The sequence below is a fragment of the Myxine glutinosa genome, chromosome 5 (assembly GCF_964187855.1).
Source record: "Myxine glutinosa chromosome 5, kmMyxGlut1.1, whole genome shotgun sequence".
NCBI classification, from domain to species: Eukaryota; Metazoa; Chordata; class Myxini; order Myxiniformes; family Myxinidae; genus Myxine; species Myxine glutinosa.
Genome location: NC_136265.1, coordinates 73,215,738 through 73,234,837, shown reverse-complemented (window position 1 = coordinate 73,234,837; position 19,100 = coordinate 73,215,738). Strand labels below are relative to the sequence as shown.

The following is a 19,100-nucleotide window of genomic DNA, read 5'->3' as shown; positions in this document are numbered from 1 at the left end:
GAGGGAGAAAATAGACTGAGACGGACAAACAAGGGATGCAGATAAAGATCAGGGACAAGGGAGAATGCAAAGTGTGGACAAGAGGGATACATAATTATCATAAGTAAAACTTTTTGGGAGAGTTGGTAGTGGATTAACAGGTGTACAAAAGATCATGATTTTGGTTGTGGGGGGTGACGAGATGGTGGTGAGACAGCTGTCTTGAAGACCTGGAGGGAAGAATGACATTGAAGAGTGAGGGAGTTTGTTCCACAGGCAGGAAATAAAGGAATGAGTGGTGAGCAGCGGTTCTGGATATAGGCAGTTTCACTCGGAGGGGGTTGCTGGTGGACCGCATGTGTCCTGCAGATACCTGAGGGCACCAAAGGACAGAGGATAAAGGGTTCAAGTCTTGACAAGGTGCCACAAGGGTTTAGAGGAGGGAGGCAAGTTTGAAAGCTCATTCTTGACATTGGACAGATGTTGTTTTCTGGCTCTCCAGATAAGTAGAGACACGTGTTGTGGAATTTGTGGAATGATCCGAGGTTGTCCTCAGTTGGATTTGCCTTCCAGAAGGAGAAAGCAAGTTGTTTTAAAGCAACTGCCTCGTCACAAGGTTCAGAGTACCAAGAGCGGGAGGATGGGTACGATAATTGAAGAGATGGGATGAATCTGTGGTTTCTGTCGAAGAATTCCCAGGCTGAATTAATATAAACGGAAGTGGATATCGGAGACCAGTCCTGATGTGGTTAAAAAAATGAATAAATAAATAATTTACTCTAATTCGAGGCTCTAATGTTGAAGCAGGTCGCTGTTATGAACCGCGAATGTTGAGGTCCGACTACTGAACGTTATCGATATCTGTGCATCTCGGGTGGGAGGCGACACAGGCTTGGATGATGGGAACTCTCAAACTCATGAATCCTGGATGTCGATTGGTCGCAGATTCGGGATCGGTACCAATCTGTGAATACTTGATTTGCAAATGCAGAGGGTTTCCTGTAAGTCAATTTGTGACGTTTTCTGTGCTAAAGTACGACGGTTCCCATTTACAGTAAATACCATCAGCAGTTTGTGGTGCATTGAAATTTTTTTTATCACTTGTCTAACCCAATTTGTGTCTAACCCTTTTTTTTTGTTCGACATTCATTTATGGCCATTAAAAAAACGAAAACAAAAAACATTTTTGACTTCGAGCTTTTTTTGTTGTTTCCTTCCTTCTTCTGCAGAACGAGATGGGATTGGTTCTGAGCGCCGGCGTACCTGCGGACCGCATCATCTTCGCCAACCCATGCAAACAGCTTTCCCACATCAAATATGCGGCAAACAACGGAGTGGCGCTCATGACATTCGACAACAGTATTGAGCTCGGAAAGATAGCACGGACCTTTCCACTTGCCAAGTGAGCGACTCTAAACAGCCCCCACCTCCGCCCTGGAGTGAGCGGCTCCCCCTCTCCTCTTTTATTATTCACCCCATGTTTATACCGTCGTACTCACCTTGATTATTAACTTGTACAACATTTTATGTTCAGCATTTTGAAAAGGGAGCTGATTATCCAATTTATTTAATTCCCCCCCACGTGGATGGTGCCTCGCTGTTTTTTTTTTGTTGTTATTTTTGTATACTGAGTTGCAGACCTATCTTAGTCTGAGGCCTGTAACAGCTGTTGTTAAGCTTCGGTGGCCGGATATGTTCTTGAAGTGATTTGTTGGGAGTTTAAACTGCACGTATCCAGACGAGTATCCATCATTTGCTACCTCGGAGACATGCTGAATGGAGAAGGTGGATCAGACTCGGCAACGGTTGCTCGAGTGAGATGTGCATGGAAGAAGTTTCGGGAACTGAGTGGCGTGCTGATGAGGAGAGTGTTGCTGAAGCTGAAGGGAAAGGTGTATGCTGCATGTGTGAGAAGTGTTATGATTTATGGGAGCGAGACATGGGTAATGAACGTAGAGCAGCAACGAAGGCTGGAAAGGGTGGAAATGCGAATGGTTCGATGGATGTGCGGAGTATCGTTGAGAGAGAGGAAGACAAATGATGAATTGCGAAAGAATGATGGGAATATTGCCTGTGATTGATGCTGTGAAGAGGAACAGGTTGAGATGGTTTGGTCATGTATTGAGGAAGGATGAAAGTGACTGGTTGAGAAGAGTGATGGAAGTTAATGTAGAAGGAAGTAGGGGACGGGGAAGACCGAGAAAGACTTGGCTAAAGATGGTGGAAGAAGAAATGCGGGCAAGGGGGTTAACAAAGAGAGATGCAGAAAATAGGGCAAAATGGAGAAGATTGTCATGGGGACCGCAAGGCTAACCCCCGCTCTAGCAGGGAACATGGCCTTAAAATGCATGTTGTGTGTTGTTGTTGTATCCAGACGAGTACCGGTAATGTAACTCGTCATTCTGGTGCATCTCCCCAGCCCCCCGCCCCAATGAATGCATTTGTGTATCGTGAGTCGTTTAGGAGTGGTTGGTGGTCGTGTAGGATGTGCACATTAACCTTTAATTCTCTTTGTGTCACATGACAGACTGGTGCTGCGTATTATCACTGATGATTCGACGGCCGTGGTTCGTCTCAGCATGAAATTCGGTGCCGGACTGAAAACCTGCCGTGGGCTGATCGAGCAGGCCAGCAGACTCGGCCTCGATGTTGTTGGCGTCAGGTGACATTTGGAGAATTTTATATATTTCTTCCTCGGCATGTCCTTTCAACATTTCTTTCCTGCAATTCCATATGTATTATTTTGGAGGAATCCTTTCGCTATTGGTTAGTCTATTCGGGGGTGGGGGTGGAGGGATTTTACGTTAAGAAAAAATAATTTAATAAACCGGTTAATTTAATTATTTTAATTTAATTTATTAAAAATAATTTAAATAATTTAATTTACTTTTTTAATTTACTAATTTAATAATTTTTTATTATTTTAATAATAATAATATATTTTAAAATTTAATTTTAATAATTTAAATTTAATAATTTTAATTTAATTTAACTTTAAATAATTATTTAATAAATAATAAATTATTTAAATACATTTTTAAATTTAATAAATAAATAATTTTAATAATATAATAATTTATTAATACTTTAATAATAAATTATTAAATACATAATAATTTTAAATAAATTTAATAAATTTGAAATAATAATTTAATACATTTAATTTGAAATAATAAAATTTAAATAATAAATAAATTTAATAATTTAATTTTACATATTTGACGATAAACCTTTTTCGTGCAAATCCAATCTCCAATATGCCCAAAATAAGCAGTTTTGACATAAGTGCACGTTTTTTTGGTTGCAAGTCACCCTTCTAGTGCAGAAACGTGTTTATTAAAAATATTAATAATTTAATAATAATATTATAATAATTTTAATAATAATAAATAATAATTTTATTTATTTAAATAAATTTAATAATTTAATACATACCTTCAGTTTACCTTTCTCGAAGCAAAATTATTCGGACTGTTGAGGTTGCCGATGGTGCTGCATTTAAACCTTGGTTTCAAAATTAAACTGCTTTGTGTGTTTCCGTGGACGACTAACGGACATCAAAGCACCGGTGGCCATATGTCTCGAGCATTAGGCAGCTCCGAATTGGTAACCACGTGGTACAACCAAGGCCTCCATGTCTAACGTATGTGCCATCGACTTTATAAAACTCTTCTCGATCATTGGCATGACCAAGAAATATGTCTTGCCTCTAAAGTGTGTGCGCACCTTGAGGTGCATCTATCCGTCGCATCAAGACGTGTACTCCACGTGGAGGATCTTCAATGTAAGGGGGGGAATATATATTTTATATCTCCGATACCGAAATCCTGCAAAGGTACATTCTCATCGGAATGTGATAATTCTTTATCCAACCTCGATCCTGATTGGGTCATTTGGCGCGTATTCAGTGAACTCGCTGAACGCTCCAAGGTTATTGATGGAATGCTCAAGACACCAGATCAGACGGGTCAATGAAGGCGATAACGATTGCTTAGAAGCCAATTTTATGTTTTGTGGCCGAGCTCCCGGGAAATGTAAAACCACGAGTTTAATATACCAGCATCACCTGCGATGACTCCCGCAAGTCTAGAATTTGCCACCGGAGGTGGAGGAGCAGGAAGACGAGCATGGTGCAAATGGAGCTGGTTCTAAACTGTAGTCAGAATCCTATTGTGAAAAAAGGTGATTATTCCTCCGCTCTTTTGTTTTCGGGTTGTCCGTCCGTCCATGATAGGTTTTTGTTACCGCGATAACTTGAGAACGGCTGAAGTTATCCAATTCAAACTTGGTACAGGTATGTATAATGAGGTAATGATTAACTGATTAAATTTTGGGGTAAAAAGCCAAAGGTCAGAGATCATGTTGGGTAAAAATCCTGTTGCTGCGGTAACTTGTGAACCAGTGATGGGATTTTCACTGAACTTGGTATAATTTTATATCATGATGCAAAGATGAACTGATTAGATTTTGAGGTCACGAGGTCAAAGGTCAGAGGTCGTGTGAAGTTTAAAAAAATGTAATGACTTGAGAACCGCTGCAGGGATGGAAATCAAACTTGGTACAAGTATGTGTAATGATGTAATAATGTGGGCGAAGTCGTATCGGTCAACAACGTGATATCGAAGTGTTCTAATTTGATCTCCTTGCTGGTGTAATTGTATTTTAATTATCACGTGCGTTTTTATTTATTTAATTTTTTTTTCAGCTTCCATGTTGGCAGTGGCTGCACTGATGCGAACACCTACACGCAGGCCATCGCAGATGCTCGCTGCGTGTTTGACATGGCCGTAAGTTGGATTGGAGAGGGCCCGGGATGTTGTAAATTTAATCGACCGATTGGCCTTTGAATGCATTTTACGGAACCATATCCGTGACGGGTTTAATGTGCACAAGGGGTGGCGTATTAAGCGGCAAAGCCTTTGAATCTCTGCTTGGGCCACAAGCCAGATTTGTTCACTCAACAGGACGTAACATCAATTTCACGTTTTCCATTTTTCTCTCCCACAGAAGGAATTTGGTTACCGTCTCAGTCTGCTCGACATCGGCGGTGGATTTCCAGGTTGCCTCAATAGCAAGGTTACATTTGAAGAGGTTAGGGAACCTTGCTGCTTGAAATGTCTCTCGCGTGCATGTGCTCCTTTTTGAACATCGTTCACCTACAGTTGATGCTTCTTCGAATCCCCTCTCACCTTGACGTGTTGTTCGATTTAGTTATTTGCTAAATCGCTCGTGTATTGTTTTCCGTCTGTCAATTGCCTACAGGTCGCAATTCACAAAAAGTCGCACCAAACGTGTAAACACCTGGTAGCGCAAGTCAAAAGCTATAAGCCTGTTGTTTTTGAGGTCAAAAGGTCAAGGTCACAAAATTGTCGGCTTTCATCCTGTTAACTTATTTGTATGTTGGTCAACTTTCGTCCTGTTAACTTATTCGTATATTGCTCAACTTTCATCCTGTTAACTTATTCGTATGTTGGGTCACAGACCTAGTTCACCAAAAATCAGAACGATCCATTTTTGCCATTCTGACATTTCAACGGTTTCCATGGCAACGATCTTACCCCCATAAATATTCAAATGGGATTCTGAATTTATGACCAAACCTCAATAACTTTTCAAGAATGAAAGTTATTGTATTTGGACGCGTGAGGAAAATTTGGGCTAACCTGGTCGAACCTTAGTCAAGGCCGTCCGAAACATGTGAAACACCTATCGGAACAATTGGAAAATGTATCGACCAAATTTGTTATGCACAACATCCCATCACGTAAAACATTTGATAGGTGAAGTCTTTGGAATTTGTTTCCATGGTAACTATGTATTTATTTGGATTTTGCAAGTACCATGCTATTGCGCCGGCCCGTTTTTGGTGTCTGAATTGTGACGATCCATGTGACAAAGCTGCCCGTTTTGGTGTCTGAATTGTGACGATCCATGTGACAAAGCTGCCCGTTTTTGGTGTCTGAATTGTGACGATCCATGTGACAAAGCTGCCCGTTTTTGGTGTCTGAATTGTGACGATCCATGTGACAAAGCTGCCCGTTTTGGTGTCTGAATTGTGACGATCCATGTGACAAAGCTGCCCGTTTTGGTCTGTGTTTTACCTTTTTTCATTCTCCGCACCTCCTATCTTCTCGCAATGACACCATTGTTGACGCGGTTACAGATTGCATCCGTTGTGGACACCGGCCTGGAGAGTTACTTTCCAGCCGACCTGGGGTTGCGCATAATCGCCGAGCCAGGGCGTTTCTACGTGACTTCGGCATTCACCCTCGCGGTCAACGTCATCGCCAAACGTGCAGTGGGAACGGACGGGGAGCCTGCTGAGGGTGAGGCCTCCAGTCTGTTTGACTCTGTTTGACGGCTCTTCCAGCCCTGTGAGGCCATTACTAGATCGTCGGCTCACCTTTGCATGCTGTTATCTTGTTTTTTTTGTTTGGTTCTTTTCAAACCTTTTAGCAAATGGAAACGAAGAGCCTTCGTTCATGTACTACCTGAACGATGGTGTTTACAGCTCGTTCAACTGTCTGCTCTACGACCATGCACAGGTCTCACCGGTGGTGTACAAGGTACGCTCAGCAATTCAATAATGGCCGGTGCTCTGCCAGTTCGTACGTCGGTGTGGATAACGTCGTACGTCGGTGCGGATAACCTCGTACGTCGGTGCGGATAACGTCGTGCGTCGGTGCGGATAACGTCGTACGCCGGTGTGGGTAACCTCGTACGTCGGTGCGGGTAACCTCGTACCTCGGTGCGGATAGCCTCGTACGTCGGTGCGAGGTGCGGATAACCTCGTACGTCGGTGCGGATAGCCTCGTACGTCGGTGCGGATAACGTCGTACGTCGGTGCGGATAACGTCGCACGTCGGTGCGGATAACGTCGGTGCGGATAACCTCGTTCGTCGGTGCGGATAACCTCGTACGTCGGTGCGGATAACCTCGTACGTCGGTGCGGATAACCTCGTACGTCGCTGCGGATAACCTCGTGCGTCGCTGCGGATAACCTCGTGCGTCGCTGCGGATAACCTCGTGCGTCGTTGCGGATAACCTCGTGCGTCGTTGCGGATAACCTCGTGCGTCGTTGCGGATAACCTCGTGCGTCGCTGCGGATAACCTCGCGCGTCGCTGCGGATAACCTCGCGCGTCGGTGCGGATAACCTCGTGCGTCCGTGCGGATAACCTCGTGCGGATAACCTCGCGCGTCCGTGCGGATAACCTCGTGCGTCCGTGCGGATAACCTCGTGCGTTAGTGTGGATAACCGCGTACGTCAGTGCGGATAACCTCGTACGTCAGTGCGGATAACCTCGTACGTCAGTGCGGATAACCTCGTACGTCAGTGCGGATAACCTCGTACGTCAGTGCGGATAACCTCATTCCAATTCTTTACCAGGAGGTGAGCGATGACGAGCCGGTGTTTGCCAGCAGCCTTTGGGGACCCACCTGCGATGGCCTGGACTGCGTGCTGAACCAATGCCAACTGCCAGAGCTCCACGTCGGCGACTGGCTCATTTTCCCTGACATGGGTGCTTACACCTTCGCGGCAGCGTCCACCTTCAACGGTTTTCCTCGCCCGCCGGTGCACTGCATCATCACTCACTCTGACTGGTGCGTGCCTCTCTTGCATTTTGATTTTTGCTTCTACCTTTTTTGAGGGGGGGTGGTGGGGGGTGAGGGGTAGGAGCTGGGTACAAGTTTCCAAATGTGGGTGAACCTTGAATCTGTGTGGTACTGTGAAATTGATTTGCTTTTACTCTGTTCCTCCATTGTTGCAGGCTCATAATGATGGAGCTCTGTGCCACATTCAGCTCGGTGGCCAACGCTTTCATGGGCTTTGGTTGTGGTGGTGGAGGCGGCCCGAAGGTCGTCCTGCCCCCGACCAGTGTCGAGGTGTGAGAATGGAGGGCAAAGCAGATGAAGTGCCAAGTTGAAAGGAGGCTGAAGGGGGGGGGGGGGGGGGGAACTGGAGGTTTTAAAGGGGTTAGGGGTGTGGGTTTAGGTTGGTGTGCCATTGTGCTGTGGGTTGGTGTGCTGAGGGGTAGTGGGTGAGGCTGGGTTTGTGTGCTGAGGGGTAGTGGGTGAGGCTGGGTTTGTGTGTTGAGGGGTAGTGGGTGAGGCTGGGTTGGTGTGCTGAGCGGTAGTGGGTGAGGCTGGGTTGGTGTCTTGAGGGGTCGTGGGTGAGGCTGGGTTGGTGTCTTGAGGGGTAGTGGGTGAGGCTGGGTTGGTGTGCTGAGCGGTAGTGGGTGAGGCTGGGTTGGTGTCTTGAGGGGTCGTGGGTGAGGCTGGGTTGGTGTCTTGAGGGGTAGTGGGTGAGGCTGGGTTGGTGTCTTGAGGGGTCGTGGGTGAGGCTGGGTTGGTATGCTGAGGGGTAGTGGGTGAGGCTGGGTTTGTGTGCTGAGGGGTAGTGGGTGAGGCTGGGTTGGTGTGCTGAGGGGTAGTGGATGAGGTTGGGGTTTGTGTGCTGAGGGGTAGTGGGTGAGGCTGGGTTTGTGCGCTGAGGGGTAGTGGGTGAGGCTGGGTTTGTGTGCTGAGGGGTAGTGGGTGAAGCTGGGTTGGTGTCTTGAGGGGTAGTGGGTGAGGCTGGGTTGGTATGCTGAGGGGTAGTGGGTGAGGCTGGGTTTGTGTGCTGAGGGGTAGTGGGTGAGGCTGGGTTGGTGTGCTGAGGGGTAGTGGATGAGGTTGGGGTTTGTGTGCTGAGGGGTAGTGGGTGAGGCTGGGTTTGTGCGCTGAGGGGTAGTGGGTGAGGCTGGGTTTGTGTGCCATTGTGCTGATGGCAGGGTGGGTAGGGAGGGGGGTTTAAGACCGTAGTGTGTGGGCAGGGGTGTAACGGAGGGCAAACGAGGTGGTGTGAAGTTTATGGCCCACAAGATGGACGTGAGTAGATATATACCGATTGCCGAGAAGCTAAATCATGACTGATCTTATGAGCCTACAAGGCTCCGTGCTGTCCCCAGTCAATGGTGGCGTGCGCACTTCCTGCTCCTGAAATCATTTTCTTATTTATAACTTCTTTTCTATCTTAGTATCACTTGTGAAACCTTCCCCACCTTGTGAAACCTTCCCCACCTTGTGAAACCTTCCCCACCTTTTAACTCTACTTTTCCGACTCATCCCAACAGTCACCTTTTCCAGCCCTCCCTTTCCCCCATCGTGTGGGACCAGCAAATGAAGTACAAATTGGAGACGAATACATTTGATATTTATTTCCTAATCATCCAATCACGGAAGGCTTTGCGCGTAGAATCCATTTTTCCGCAAGATTCACTTTGGCGGGAAAGCGGCGCCACCGCGGTGTGGGTGAGGTCCGACGTGCGTGGACTCACCCCGTGGTTGATGTCATTTTACAATAAGCTGTCGGACGAAAGAATAAAATTTCACCTTCCATGTTGCGTCCGCCCTCTGTTTGATGGGACACCTTGCGCAAAGATGTGGGCTTAAGTCGCAACAGGTGTGCGATGGAACTGCAGATCGAGGTGGAGACCTTTATCGGGCAGGTGACAAGATGGAGACCTTTATCGGGCAGACGACCTCCTGATCAGTCGAACAGGCCGAAGCCCATGTCCTCGTCCGATTCCGAGGATTCCTCGACCTCCTTCTTCACCTCTGCTGTTGGGAGAGAAGCCGGTGATTGTTACCTTTTTTGTTTATTTTAGTGGTTCCCACCTATGGCTCTTAATTCTGGGATCACCAGGTTCATCTGTCATTATATATCAGTTTACAATATATTTTGTCTTTGTGTATCCTGTACCTGGAGCTTCGGTCACCGCCGGTGCTGTCTCTGCGGATGGGGCCGGAGGAGCACCTGTTGCCATTCCGCCTGCCACGTTGGTAATCAATGCACCGAGATTAACGTTGCCCAATGCCTGAGAAGGTGCACAACGCACTTGGGTTGGCATATGGACCTTCTAGTCACTATGTTGATATTTCACTTGCGAAGCAAAAAGTGGGGTTTGGCATTCGGTTGCATACCTGTGGCTTGTCTGCATTTTAAAAATTCATTTTCTCGGCACTGTTCCGATTAACACAATTTTACCATCGGAGTGCGTCGGTGCATTGGTCACGTAGGACGCCATCTTGGAAAAACGTTACACCTCTATCTCCCAAACCGCTCGTTGACGGGAGGCTCGTCAATTACTCCCCATGAGGAATAAGATATGTTGTCATCGATGCCTTCATTATGACATCATAATTCGACAAGTACAACACTTGATCTGATCGGTATGAAAATGTTTTTTCTCTGCAACTGTTAGGCTGATGGACGTGAAATTTGTACCATAAGAGCACCGCCTGCAGGTTTCTTAAAATGATTGACGTCATGGGTGATATGGTACGGACGCCATCTTGGAAAACCCAAACGTTGCACCTCGATACCTCCTCAACCACTCCATGGGAAAAAAAATTGAAATGTGGCTCATTGTAAAGAATTCCCCATGGAGAATAAATTTTAATGTTGTCGGTACTTTATGACGTCATAATTTGACAATTAGTTTGATTCGATCAGTATGAATTTTTCTTTGCAATTCTTGGTCCGATTGACAAGTAATTTTCACGAGAGGAGCACGTTCTGTATATTATTTTAATGATAATTATGACGTGATAGGTCACGTGTTAGACGCCATTTTTGAAAAACGTTGCACCTTTATATTCTCTAAAACCACTCCATGGAAAAAAAAAAAAAAATTTGAAATGTGGTTCATTGTAAAGAACTCCGGAGTACCTTAATTATGACGTCATAATTTGACGAGTTTGATTCGATCAGTATGAATTTTTCTTTGCAATTCTTGGTCCGATTGACACGTAATTTTCACGAGAGGAGCACGTTCTGTATATTATTTTAATTAGGGAGATACCTGTGCTACGCACGGGTGGGAGGCCAGAAGCAAACAGGCAATGCAGATACGGCGAATACTAAAGCATGAAACCAATAAATTCCACATTCCTGTGGCATCCTCAGTCGCACGTCAGACATGGACAGCAAGTTCGTGAAGGACTTCCATGAAAAACGTACCCGTTCGCAAACAAACGGGTATGTTCACGTGTAGACACGTGGGTCCGTGGCGAATCTGCATATGGCGATCCGCAAAGTTCACGTTGAGAAAGCAGAAACCATTACGGCATGTCGTCAGATATCTTTTTTCATTCCAAACAACAACTCCAATCACAAATTAATGACAAAATAAACTTTTAACAACATTGTTAACGTTTCCTTCATTGTAAAAACTACCAAGTCAACAGTTAAAAAGAGTTTGAGCCGATAGGTGTTACGGCCTTGGCAAGATCGACGGAGACAGCGATCTGTTAGCTTATACACCGCCCAAATAGTTATGTGGAATTCTCATGTAGCGATTAAACCCACGTCGCTTGAACTTTGGCCGAGGTAATTATTTACTTTTAATGATGTTTATATACGAATCAAAAAGAAAATTGGTTTTGGGTTGTCCTTTCCGCATATCTCGTGGGATTGTGAGTTGGAGAGACGACCGTGATGGCGGGGAGGGGGTTGGCATTCTCTCAAGCAGGGATTCAACCCATTTCCTTATAAGAGGTCTTTGTCCAAGGTCACCGAGTCCCATCGGTGCAGCCGTTTGTGCGGCATCTGGGAAAATAACGTTATGCGGGAGTCCAAACCTGAAAATTCTGGAGGCCAAAGATGAAATTGGAAAAACAATATAGCCTATTTTACTCAAGGAGATCCCAGGATTACCCACCCAAAATATCGTTGTGATCGGCTCAGCCGTTTTTGCGGTACCTTCAAACAGACGGACGGGCATTTGGTGATTTATAGTAAGATGATAATTACTAGGGCATGCCCGTACGTGGGTGCAATGCCCGTACGTGGGTACGTGGGTACGTGGGTGCGAGTACGGTGACAATCCCCCCCCCCCCTCTATTTACATGAAATGGTTTGGTCCATGAAATGTTTTGGTCCATTCGCAACGCCAAAGCGAACGGCGAACGCTTTACATGAAATGGTTTGGTCCATGAAATGTTTTGGTCCATTCGCAACGCCAAAGCGAACGGCGAACGGCTTGCGAGTACAGTGACAATCCCCCCCTCTATTTACATGAAATGGTTTTAATTAGTTTTAAAACATAGTTTAACGCCAACATAGCGGCAACATAGTTTGCCAACGTGAAATAAATGAATACGCTCTCAAATGTGCCGTCCGAGGCAGAGTGTGTTCGCCACGTTCGGCACACGCGATAACTCGCTGCTCTCTGATTGGTTGAATCGTTTTTTGGACATAGCTCGGTAAGTACTTGTCCGATTAATATGAAACCTTGAAAAGGCACATCCTCGGGTCCCCAGCAATATACCTGGCAAGTTTAAAGTATATCGGACCCGTGGTTGTCGAGAAACAGCGGTCACAGACAAACATACAAACACACATACACACATACAAACACACATACACACATACAAACACACATACACACAGAGATTAATGGAATTATAGATAGATGACGTCATAGGTCACGTGTTATGGACGCCATTTTGGAAAAACGTTGCACCTCTATAATCTCCAAAACCACTCCATGCGAAAAAAAAAAATTGAAATGTGGTTCATTGTAAAGAACTCCGCATGGGGAATAAATTTTAATGATATTGGTGCTGTAATTATGACGTCATAATTTGACAGGGACACCGCTTAGTCTGATCAGTTTGAAATTTATTGAGCGTGATCTTTGCAACCATTATATTAGAAAATATAAATTCATGATGTAATCGCTCACGTGGTCTGGCAGCCATATTGGATCAAAAGGAGAAGAGTTCGCTCGCACCAAATTGCCTGTGCAGGGTAAGTATTCTATGAATACCATCGTTGATAAAGTTGTGGGTGCTATCTCTGACCATCTCGCATGGGACAATATGGATCAAATTTTATTTTGAAGATCCGGAAGGGCAAGTGGATGAACATCTCAAACGGTTAGGGGTGAGGTGGTTCATTCCCCAATAGGGCATAGTTTTTGGATGAAGATGACCCCCCATTGTGTTGGTGCGATGGTGATTGTCTCCTGGTTTTCCCTGCTGTCTTTTCCTGCATATGGTGTAAAGACCGAGATGGTGTCTAATTCGTCCTTTAAACAACCACAATTCCTACCCACTTGGGGACATCTTTTGCCCAGGTCTTTCACGAACCAGCTGGCCAAGCTTGCCGTCCTACTGAGTACTTAGGGTGGTAGTTTGTTCAAGGTGCCTGCGATCGCTCGCCTACTCTCCGCGAAGGACACTGTGGGATCTTCGTGGTATCTCGTTAATTGTACTCTACTGTAATTACCGGTACTTCTGCCACCAAAGGTGGATGGAGGTTATGTTTTCACTTCTGTCTTTGTGAACAAGGTATCTCAAAAAGTTGTGGACTGATTCGGACGAAATTTGGGAGAGATGTAGCATATGTCACAAGGACGAAATGATTCGATTTTGGTGAAGATCCGGATCCAGATCATGGAATTTTAGTGATTCTTCACCAGTGGGAGATTTGGCGAAAAACGATACATAGCAGGATATTTCAAAAACTTGTGGATGGATTCGGACGAAACTTTGTGGACCGGTGGGGTGTCTGACAAGGACGAGTCGATTCGATTTTGGTGAATATCAATATGGATTCAGATATAAGGATTATTTGATTTTTTAAGTGATTCTTCACACTTGAGATATATAACATGATATTTTTAAAACGTTATGGACGAGTTATGACTAAACCTGGTGATTGAGGTGGTTTGGCGACAAGAACAAGCCAATTCGATTTTGTTTCAGGTCCAAATCCAGATCCGGCCTTTCAGTGGATACAAAATGTAAACTGTTCACCCTGGTGGAGGTTTGCGCTCTACCGAGTGGTGTTCCACTTGACCGACACGGTCACTGCACTGGACCAATTTTGGTTGGGGACCCCATCATGGCTGCAACATGTGGTTGAAGCTTCATGTTTGGATCGACACCGGTACGTCCCTTTGGGTGGACCTTTGGGCTCCTTGTTCGTCCATGAGCCTCGTTCTGCACGTGGGTGTTGTGCTGAAGGGTACAGAGAGGTTATACGAGGTGCACTTGGGTGTGTTGGCAAGCTCGGGGTGTGCGGTGAAACAAGACCCCCGACTATTAATAGCGAGAGGACAGACGTCGTGATGTGGAAATTCCCAAATTTGTATGGGATCATCCAGTGATGGTTAAAGCTTCATCTGAAATAAATGACGTCAGATCATCTTACTGACGTTATTAATTATATCCATCCGTTAGAAATAGATGTTTCTAGAAATCTTATTTATATTCTCGCGTACAATGAAAGGAGGAGTGCAATCACAATTTCTATTGGTAGTTGGAGGGTATCAGCAAGAATCGTAATTAAATAATTAAACGTCGTAGTTTGGGGATGAGGGGGGTCTGGATTCTGCTGAGGACGAATTCCTAATCCTCCTGGAAAACCCCCACAGTGACGCGTCTCCCTCACCTTGGCGTAAAGAGAAGGCCAGAACGGCTCCACCTGCACTCCCGCGGCTTTAATGAGCGCGACCAGCTTGTCCTCCTGCACGAGACGCGCACACGCGGACCCCCGTGACGTGACGTGACGTGTGTCGCGCGCGCGCGCATGGCCTCGACTCGCGGGAAACACTCACCGTGATGGACACGTCGTCATCGTACAGGATGAGCGCGCTGTAGATGCAAGCGAGTTCGGCCGTGCTGCATGCCATGGTCACCGGTGCGGGAAGATGTAAATATGGTGGTGAAGGGCAAACGGGCATGGATGGGGTGGAGTTAGGAAGGGCGTTCACGGGACGAATGAAACGGAGGAGTAAAACTGTAAAAGAGAGAGATGGAGGAATAAAATGGCGATAAAATGTTATCGCAATTGGAAAAAAAAAAAAAATGAAAAAAAAAATTCAATCTGCAAATTAAACACTTTCGTGAAGAGGAAGAGGCCGTCGATCCGGGAAGAAGAATCCTTGTTACTATGGTGACCGTGCCAGCCGGCCTGAGGGAACACCGATCGGGATGGTTCGAAGTCCGTATCTCGAATTGAATACTTTGTCATTGATCAGTGCAGGTTGCGATGTAGTAAATGATTTATAATTAATACCTGTCGCAGGTATTAATTAACGTGTTCTATAATTCAGGTGCAAAGGAAATAGCGAATTTTCCGCGCTTAACGGCCTCAGTCGTGAGGAGGACATGTTTTTCTCGTGAACCTGTTAAATAATGTCATCCATGCAAACGCCCGAGATTATAAGATGCTTTCGATAAGTATGTAAAAGCAGCACAAGGTGCTTTTCTCTGATTGGTGTGTTTGATTGTCGGTTGTGCGCCACTGATGACGTCATCGCCATACGGCAGAAGATGCCAACAGGGGAGGGATGGTGAACATGTCATCGGTTTGCGTACGTAATTTGAAGATGCCTCCTTCATCGAACATACGACATTTGTGCTATTTTCTGCCTCCGCCGACGGAGTGCAGCGGATAAGCTCTCATATTTTAACAAATTGTGCATTTTTTGCGAAAAGCATGAAATTTCTAGCATAGTTTATAGTATATACCATAAGGTTTATTTTCAGATGTGGCGGGAACCGGGAAGTCAGATTTGACTTCTGAGGACCGTGAGAGGTCAAATACAAGATGGCCGCCAGTTCCCCAGGGGTAATGTTCAAACGCGCTTCATTTTGGAACCAAACAGCGTAGAAAAACATTTAAGGTATTCAGCAAGACAGCTCCTGATGAGCTGTGGGTTGCCTTTGGTGTCGGGTCAAGCTTTCGGTACATAGCTGTTCACGAAATGGTTGAGTGTCTGACTCTCCCAGTCCTTCACGCTTTCACCGGGTGTGACACTGTATCTGTATTTGCTGGCAGAGGAAAGAAGACTGCCTGGGAAACTTGGAAGTCTTACCCAGAGGTGAATGATGCTTTCAATGAACTCCTATGCATGCCAAGTGAGGTCAGTGAAGGATCAATGTTACTGCTAGAGCGATTTGTGGTGCTGATGTACGACCGAACCAGTGAGAGCACGGAAGTGAATGATGCCAGGAAGCAGCTCTTCACACAAGTCTAGAGAACATTCCTCCAACTCAGGCAGCACATCAAGCGCACTTGCTACCAGGCCAACTGTTGGAACCAGGCATTGGTCATGGATCCAGAGATGCCAGAGCCATCTGACTGGGGCTGGATAAAGGAAACAACTGGGTGGCAGCTTCTTTGGACCACTCTCCCTGAAGCATCAAAGTCGTGCCATGAATTGATCCACTGTCGCTGCAAGAAAGGATGCACTGGACGCTGCAAGTGTGCCAAAGCTGCACTCAAGTGCACTGCACTGTGCTTCTGTTCTGGAGACTTAGATTTTGATCATTACCAATTTTCATCATTGCACTTGATTTAATGTTAGCTTTTGTGGACATACTTGGTTAACTACAGTTATTTTTTTCAGAGGTTATTGCATCATTCCTTGCAGTGTAAACACTTTTTTTCATCATTTCTGGTCTTTGGGTGTTCTGTACCTATCCCTGTACCTGAAAAAATAACGTTTTAAAAGTTCAAATGAACTTTTTCCAATAGCAGTTCCAACTGCAGTATCATAAAAATAGATATTTAACGTAATTTGACTTTGACCTTGACCTAAATGCATGTCCTTGAGTTCTGGCGATCTCAAAAGTATCACCAAATGAATGAGCATTCCCCAATTTAGTTGGAAATGACACCTAAAATGTTTTTCTACTGTTTGGTTCCAAAATTAAGCGCGTTTGAACATTCGACCCGGTGGACTGGCGGCCATATTGGATTTGACCTCTCACGGTCCTCAGAGGTCAAATCTGACTTCCCTCCACATCTGAAAATAAACCTTATGGTATGCACCAACTATGTTAAAAATTTCATGCTTTTCTCATTAAAATGCACAATTTTTGTGTTTATCTGCTGCACTAACGAAGTCTTTTCAGGTTGTCCGTCCATCCGTCCGTGATAGGTTTTCGTTACCGCGATAACTTGAGAACGGCTGAAGTTATCCAATTCAAACTTGGTACAGGTATGTATAATGAGGTAATGATTAACTGATTAAATTTTGGGGTCCTTAGGTCAAAGGCCAAAAGGTCAGAGGTCGTGTCAGGTAAAAATGTGATAACTTGTGAACAGGTGAAGGTATTTAAATAAAAAGTCGGTACAGGTATGTATAATAATGTAAATTTGAACTGATTAGATTTTGGGGTCAAGAGATCAAAGGGCAAAGGTCAGAGGTCATGTTAGTTAAAAAATACTGTTACCATGATAACCTGTGAACCAGCGATGGGATTCTGACCAAACTAGATACAGTTATGTAGAATAATGTAAAGATTAACTGATTAGATTTTAGGGTCAAGAGGCCAAAGGGCAAAGGTCAGAGGTCATGTTAGTTAAAAAATACTGTTACCATGATAACCTGTGAACCAGCGATGGGATTCTGACCAAACTAGATACAGTTATGGAGAATAATGTAAAGATTAACTGATTAGATTTTAGGGTCAAGAGGCCAAAGGTCAGAGGTCATGTTAGGTGAAAAAAATACTGTTACCATGATAACCTGTGAACCAGAAATGGGATTCTGACCAAACTAGATAGTTATGTAGAATAATGTAAAGATTAACTGGTTAGATTTTGGGGTCAAAGGTCAGAAGTCATGTTCGGTAAAAAAAATACTGTTACCATGATAACCTGTAAACCAGCGATAGGATTCTGACCAAACTTGGTACAGTTATGTAGAATGATGTAATGATTAACTGATTAGATTTTGGGGTCAAAGGTCATGTTAGGTAAAAATACTGTTACCATGATACCATGTGAACCAGCGATGGGATTCTGACCAAACTAGGTACAGTTATGTAGAATAATGTAAAGATTAACTGATTAGATTTTGGGGTCAAAGGTCAGAAGTCATGTTCGGTAAAAAATACTGTTACCATGATAACCTGTGAACCAGCGATGGGATTCTGACCAAACTTGGTACAGTTATGTAGAATAATGTAAAGATTAACTGATTAGATTTTGGGGTCAAAGGTCAGTGGTCATGTTCGGTAAAAATACTGTTACCGTGATAACCTGTGAACCAGCGATGGGATTCTGACCAAACTAGGAACAGTTATGTAGAATAATGTAAAGATTAACTGATTAGATTTTAGGGTCAAGAGGTCAAAGGTCAGATGTCATGTTAGGTAAAAAATACTGTTACCATGATAACCTGTGAACCAGCGATGGGATTCTGACCAAACTAGGTACAGTTACGTAGAATAATGTAAAGATTAACTGATTATATTTTAGGGTCAAGAGGTCAAAGGTCAGAGGTCATGTTAGGTAAAAAAAATACTGTTACCATGATAACCTGTGAACCAGCGATGGGATTCTGACCAAACTAGATACAGTTATGTAGAATACTGTAAAGATTAACTGATTAGATTTTAGGGTCAAGAGGTCAAAGGTCAGAGGTCATGTTAGGTTAAAAAATACTGTTACCATGATAACCTGTGAACCAGCAATGGGATTCTGACCAAACTAGATACAGTTATGTAGAATAATGTAAAGATTAACTGGTTAGATTTTGGGGTCAAAGGTCAGAAGTCATGTTCGGTAAAAATACTGTTACCGTGATAACCTGTGAACCAGCAATGGGATTCTGACCAAACTAGGAAAAGTTTGGTAGAATAATGTAAAGATTAACTGATTAGATTTTAGGGTCAAGAGGTCAAAGGTCAGATGTCATGTTAGGTTAAAAAATACTGTTACCATGATAACCTGTGAACCAGCGATGGGATTCTGACCAAACTAGATACAGTTATGGAGAATAATGTAAAGATTAACTGATTAGATTTTAGGGTCAAGAGGCCAAAGGGCAATGGTCAGAGGTCATGTTAGTTAAAAAATACTGTTACCATGATAACCTGTGAACCAGCGATGGGATTCTGACCAAACTAGATACAGTTATGGAGAATAATGTAAAGATTAACTGATTAGATTTTAGGGTCAAGAGGCCAAAGGTCAGAGGTCATGTTAGGTGAAAAAAATACTGTTACCATGATAACCTGTGAACCAGAAATGGGATGCTGACCAAACTAGATAGTTATGTAGAATAATGTAAAGATTAACTGGTTAGATTTTGGGGTCAAAGGTCAGAAGTCATGT

At 44.3% G+C, this 19,100-nt stretch overlaps 3 protein-coding genes across 7 annotated transcripts in view; 2 read left to right on the top strand and 1 right to left on the bottom strand.

Annotated features, from left to right (window-relative positions):
• Positions 1–9,358, top strand: part of LOC137427438 (ornithine decarboxylase) — a 28,592-nt gene extending 19,234 nt beyond the window's left edge. Inside the window, exons 5-12 of the mRNA XM_078778191.1 lie at positions 1,209–1,381; positions 2,507–2,641; positions 4,685–4,766; positions 4,987–5,070; positions 6,143–6,305; positions 6,436–6,545; positions 7,368–7,582; positions 7,750–9,358. Coding sequence (XP_078634317.1) covers positions 1,209–1,381; positions 2,507–2,641; positions 4,685–4,766; positions 4,987–5,070; positions 6,143–6,305; positions 6,436–6,545; positions 7,368–7,582; positions 7,750–7,870 — 1,083 coding nt within the window. The 3' untranslated portion in view covers positions 7,871–9,358. The remainder of the gene's footprint in view (positions 1–1,208; positions 1,382–2,506; positions 2,642–4,684; positions 4,767–4,986; positions 5,071–6,142; positions 6,306–6,435; positions 6,546–7,367; positions 7,583–7,749) is intronic.
• On the bottom strand, positions 9,157–14,774 carry LOC137427442 (large ribosomal subunit protein P1-like). 3 transcript variants are annotated; one of them, XM_068116951.2, is made up of 4 exons: positions 14,587–14,763; positions 14,421–14,495; positions 9,723–9,837; positions 9,157–9,577 (listed from the first exon to the last, which is right to left on the bottom strand). In XM_068116951.2, exons 1-4 carry the CDS (start codon positions 14,710–14,712, stop codon positions 9,510–9,512), a joined length of 384 nt encoding a protein of 127 aa, XP_067973052.1. In that variant the 5' UTR covers positions 14,713–14,763; the 3' UTR covers positions 9,157–9,509. The 3 variants fall into 3 exon arrangements, with proteins under 3 accessions (XP_067973052.1, XP_067973051.1, XP_078634321.1); XM_068116950.2 differs by having other exon boundaries at positions 9,157–9,580; positions 14,587–14,719; XM_078778195.1 differs by lacking the exon at positions 14,421–14,495 and having other exon boundaries at positions 9,157–9,580; positions 14,587–14,774.
• The window catches only part of LOC137427440 (dynein axonemal assembly factor 11), a 41,244-nt gene continuing 31,614 nt past the window's right edge, over positions 9,471–19,100 (top strand). The window contains exons 1-2 of one of the 3 annotated variants that reach the window (XM_078778193.1): positions 9,471–9,598; positions 13,733–13,916. In XM_078778193.1, coding sequence (XP_078634319.1) covers positions 13,883–13,916 — 34 coding nt within the window. In that variant the 5' untranslated portion in view covers positions 9,471–9,598; positions 13,733–13,882. Of the gene's footprint in view, positions 9,599–13,732; positions 13,917–14,885; positions 15,346–19,100 lie in introns of those variants that run through there. The other 2 variants (XM_078778194.1, XM_078778192.1) reach the window with 2 other exon arrangements.

Coding starts and splice junctions, on each gene's coding strand:
- LOC137427442 (XM_068116950.2), bottom strand. CDS start 14,712: ATGCCCGTTTGCCCTTCACCACCATATTTACATCTTCCCGCACCGGTG. Junction 9,838..14,420: donor GGCCTTCTCTTTACGCCAAG/GTGAGGGAGACG, acceptor GCACCTTCTCAG/GCATTGGGCAACGTTAATCT. Junction 9,581..9,722: donor GGCGGTGACCGAAGCTCCAG/GTACAGGATACA, acceptor CTCTCCCAACAG/CAGAGGTGAAGAAGGAGGTC.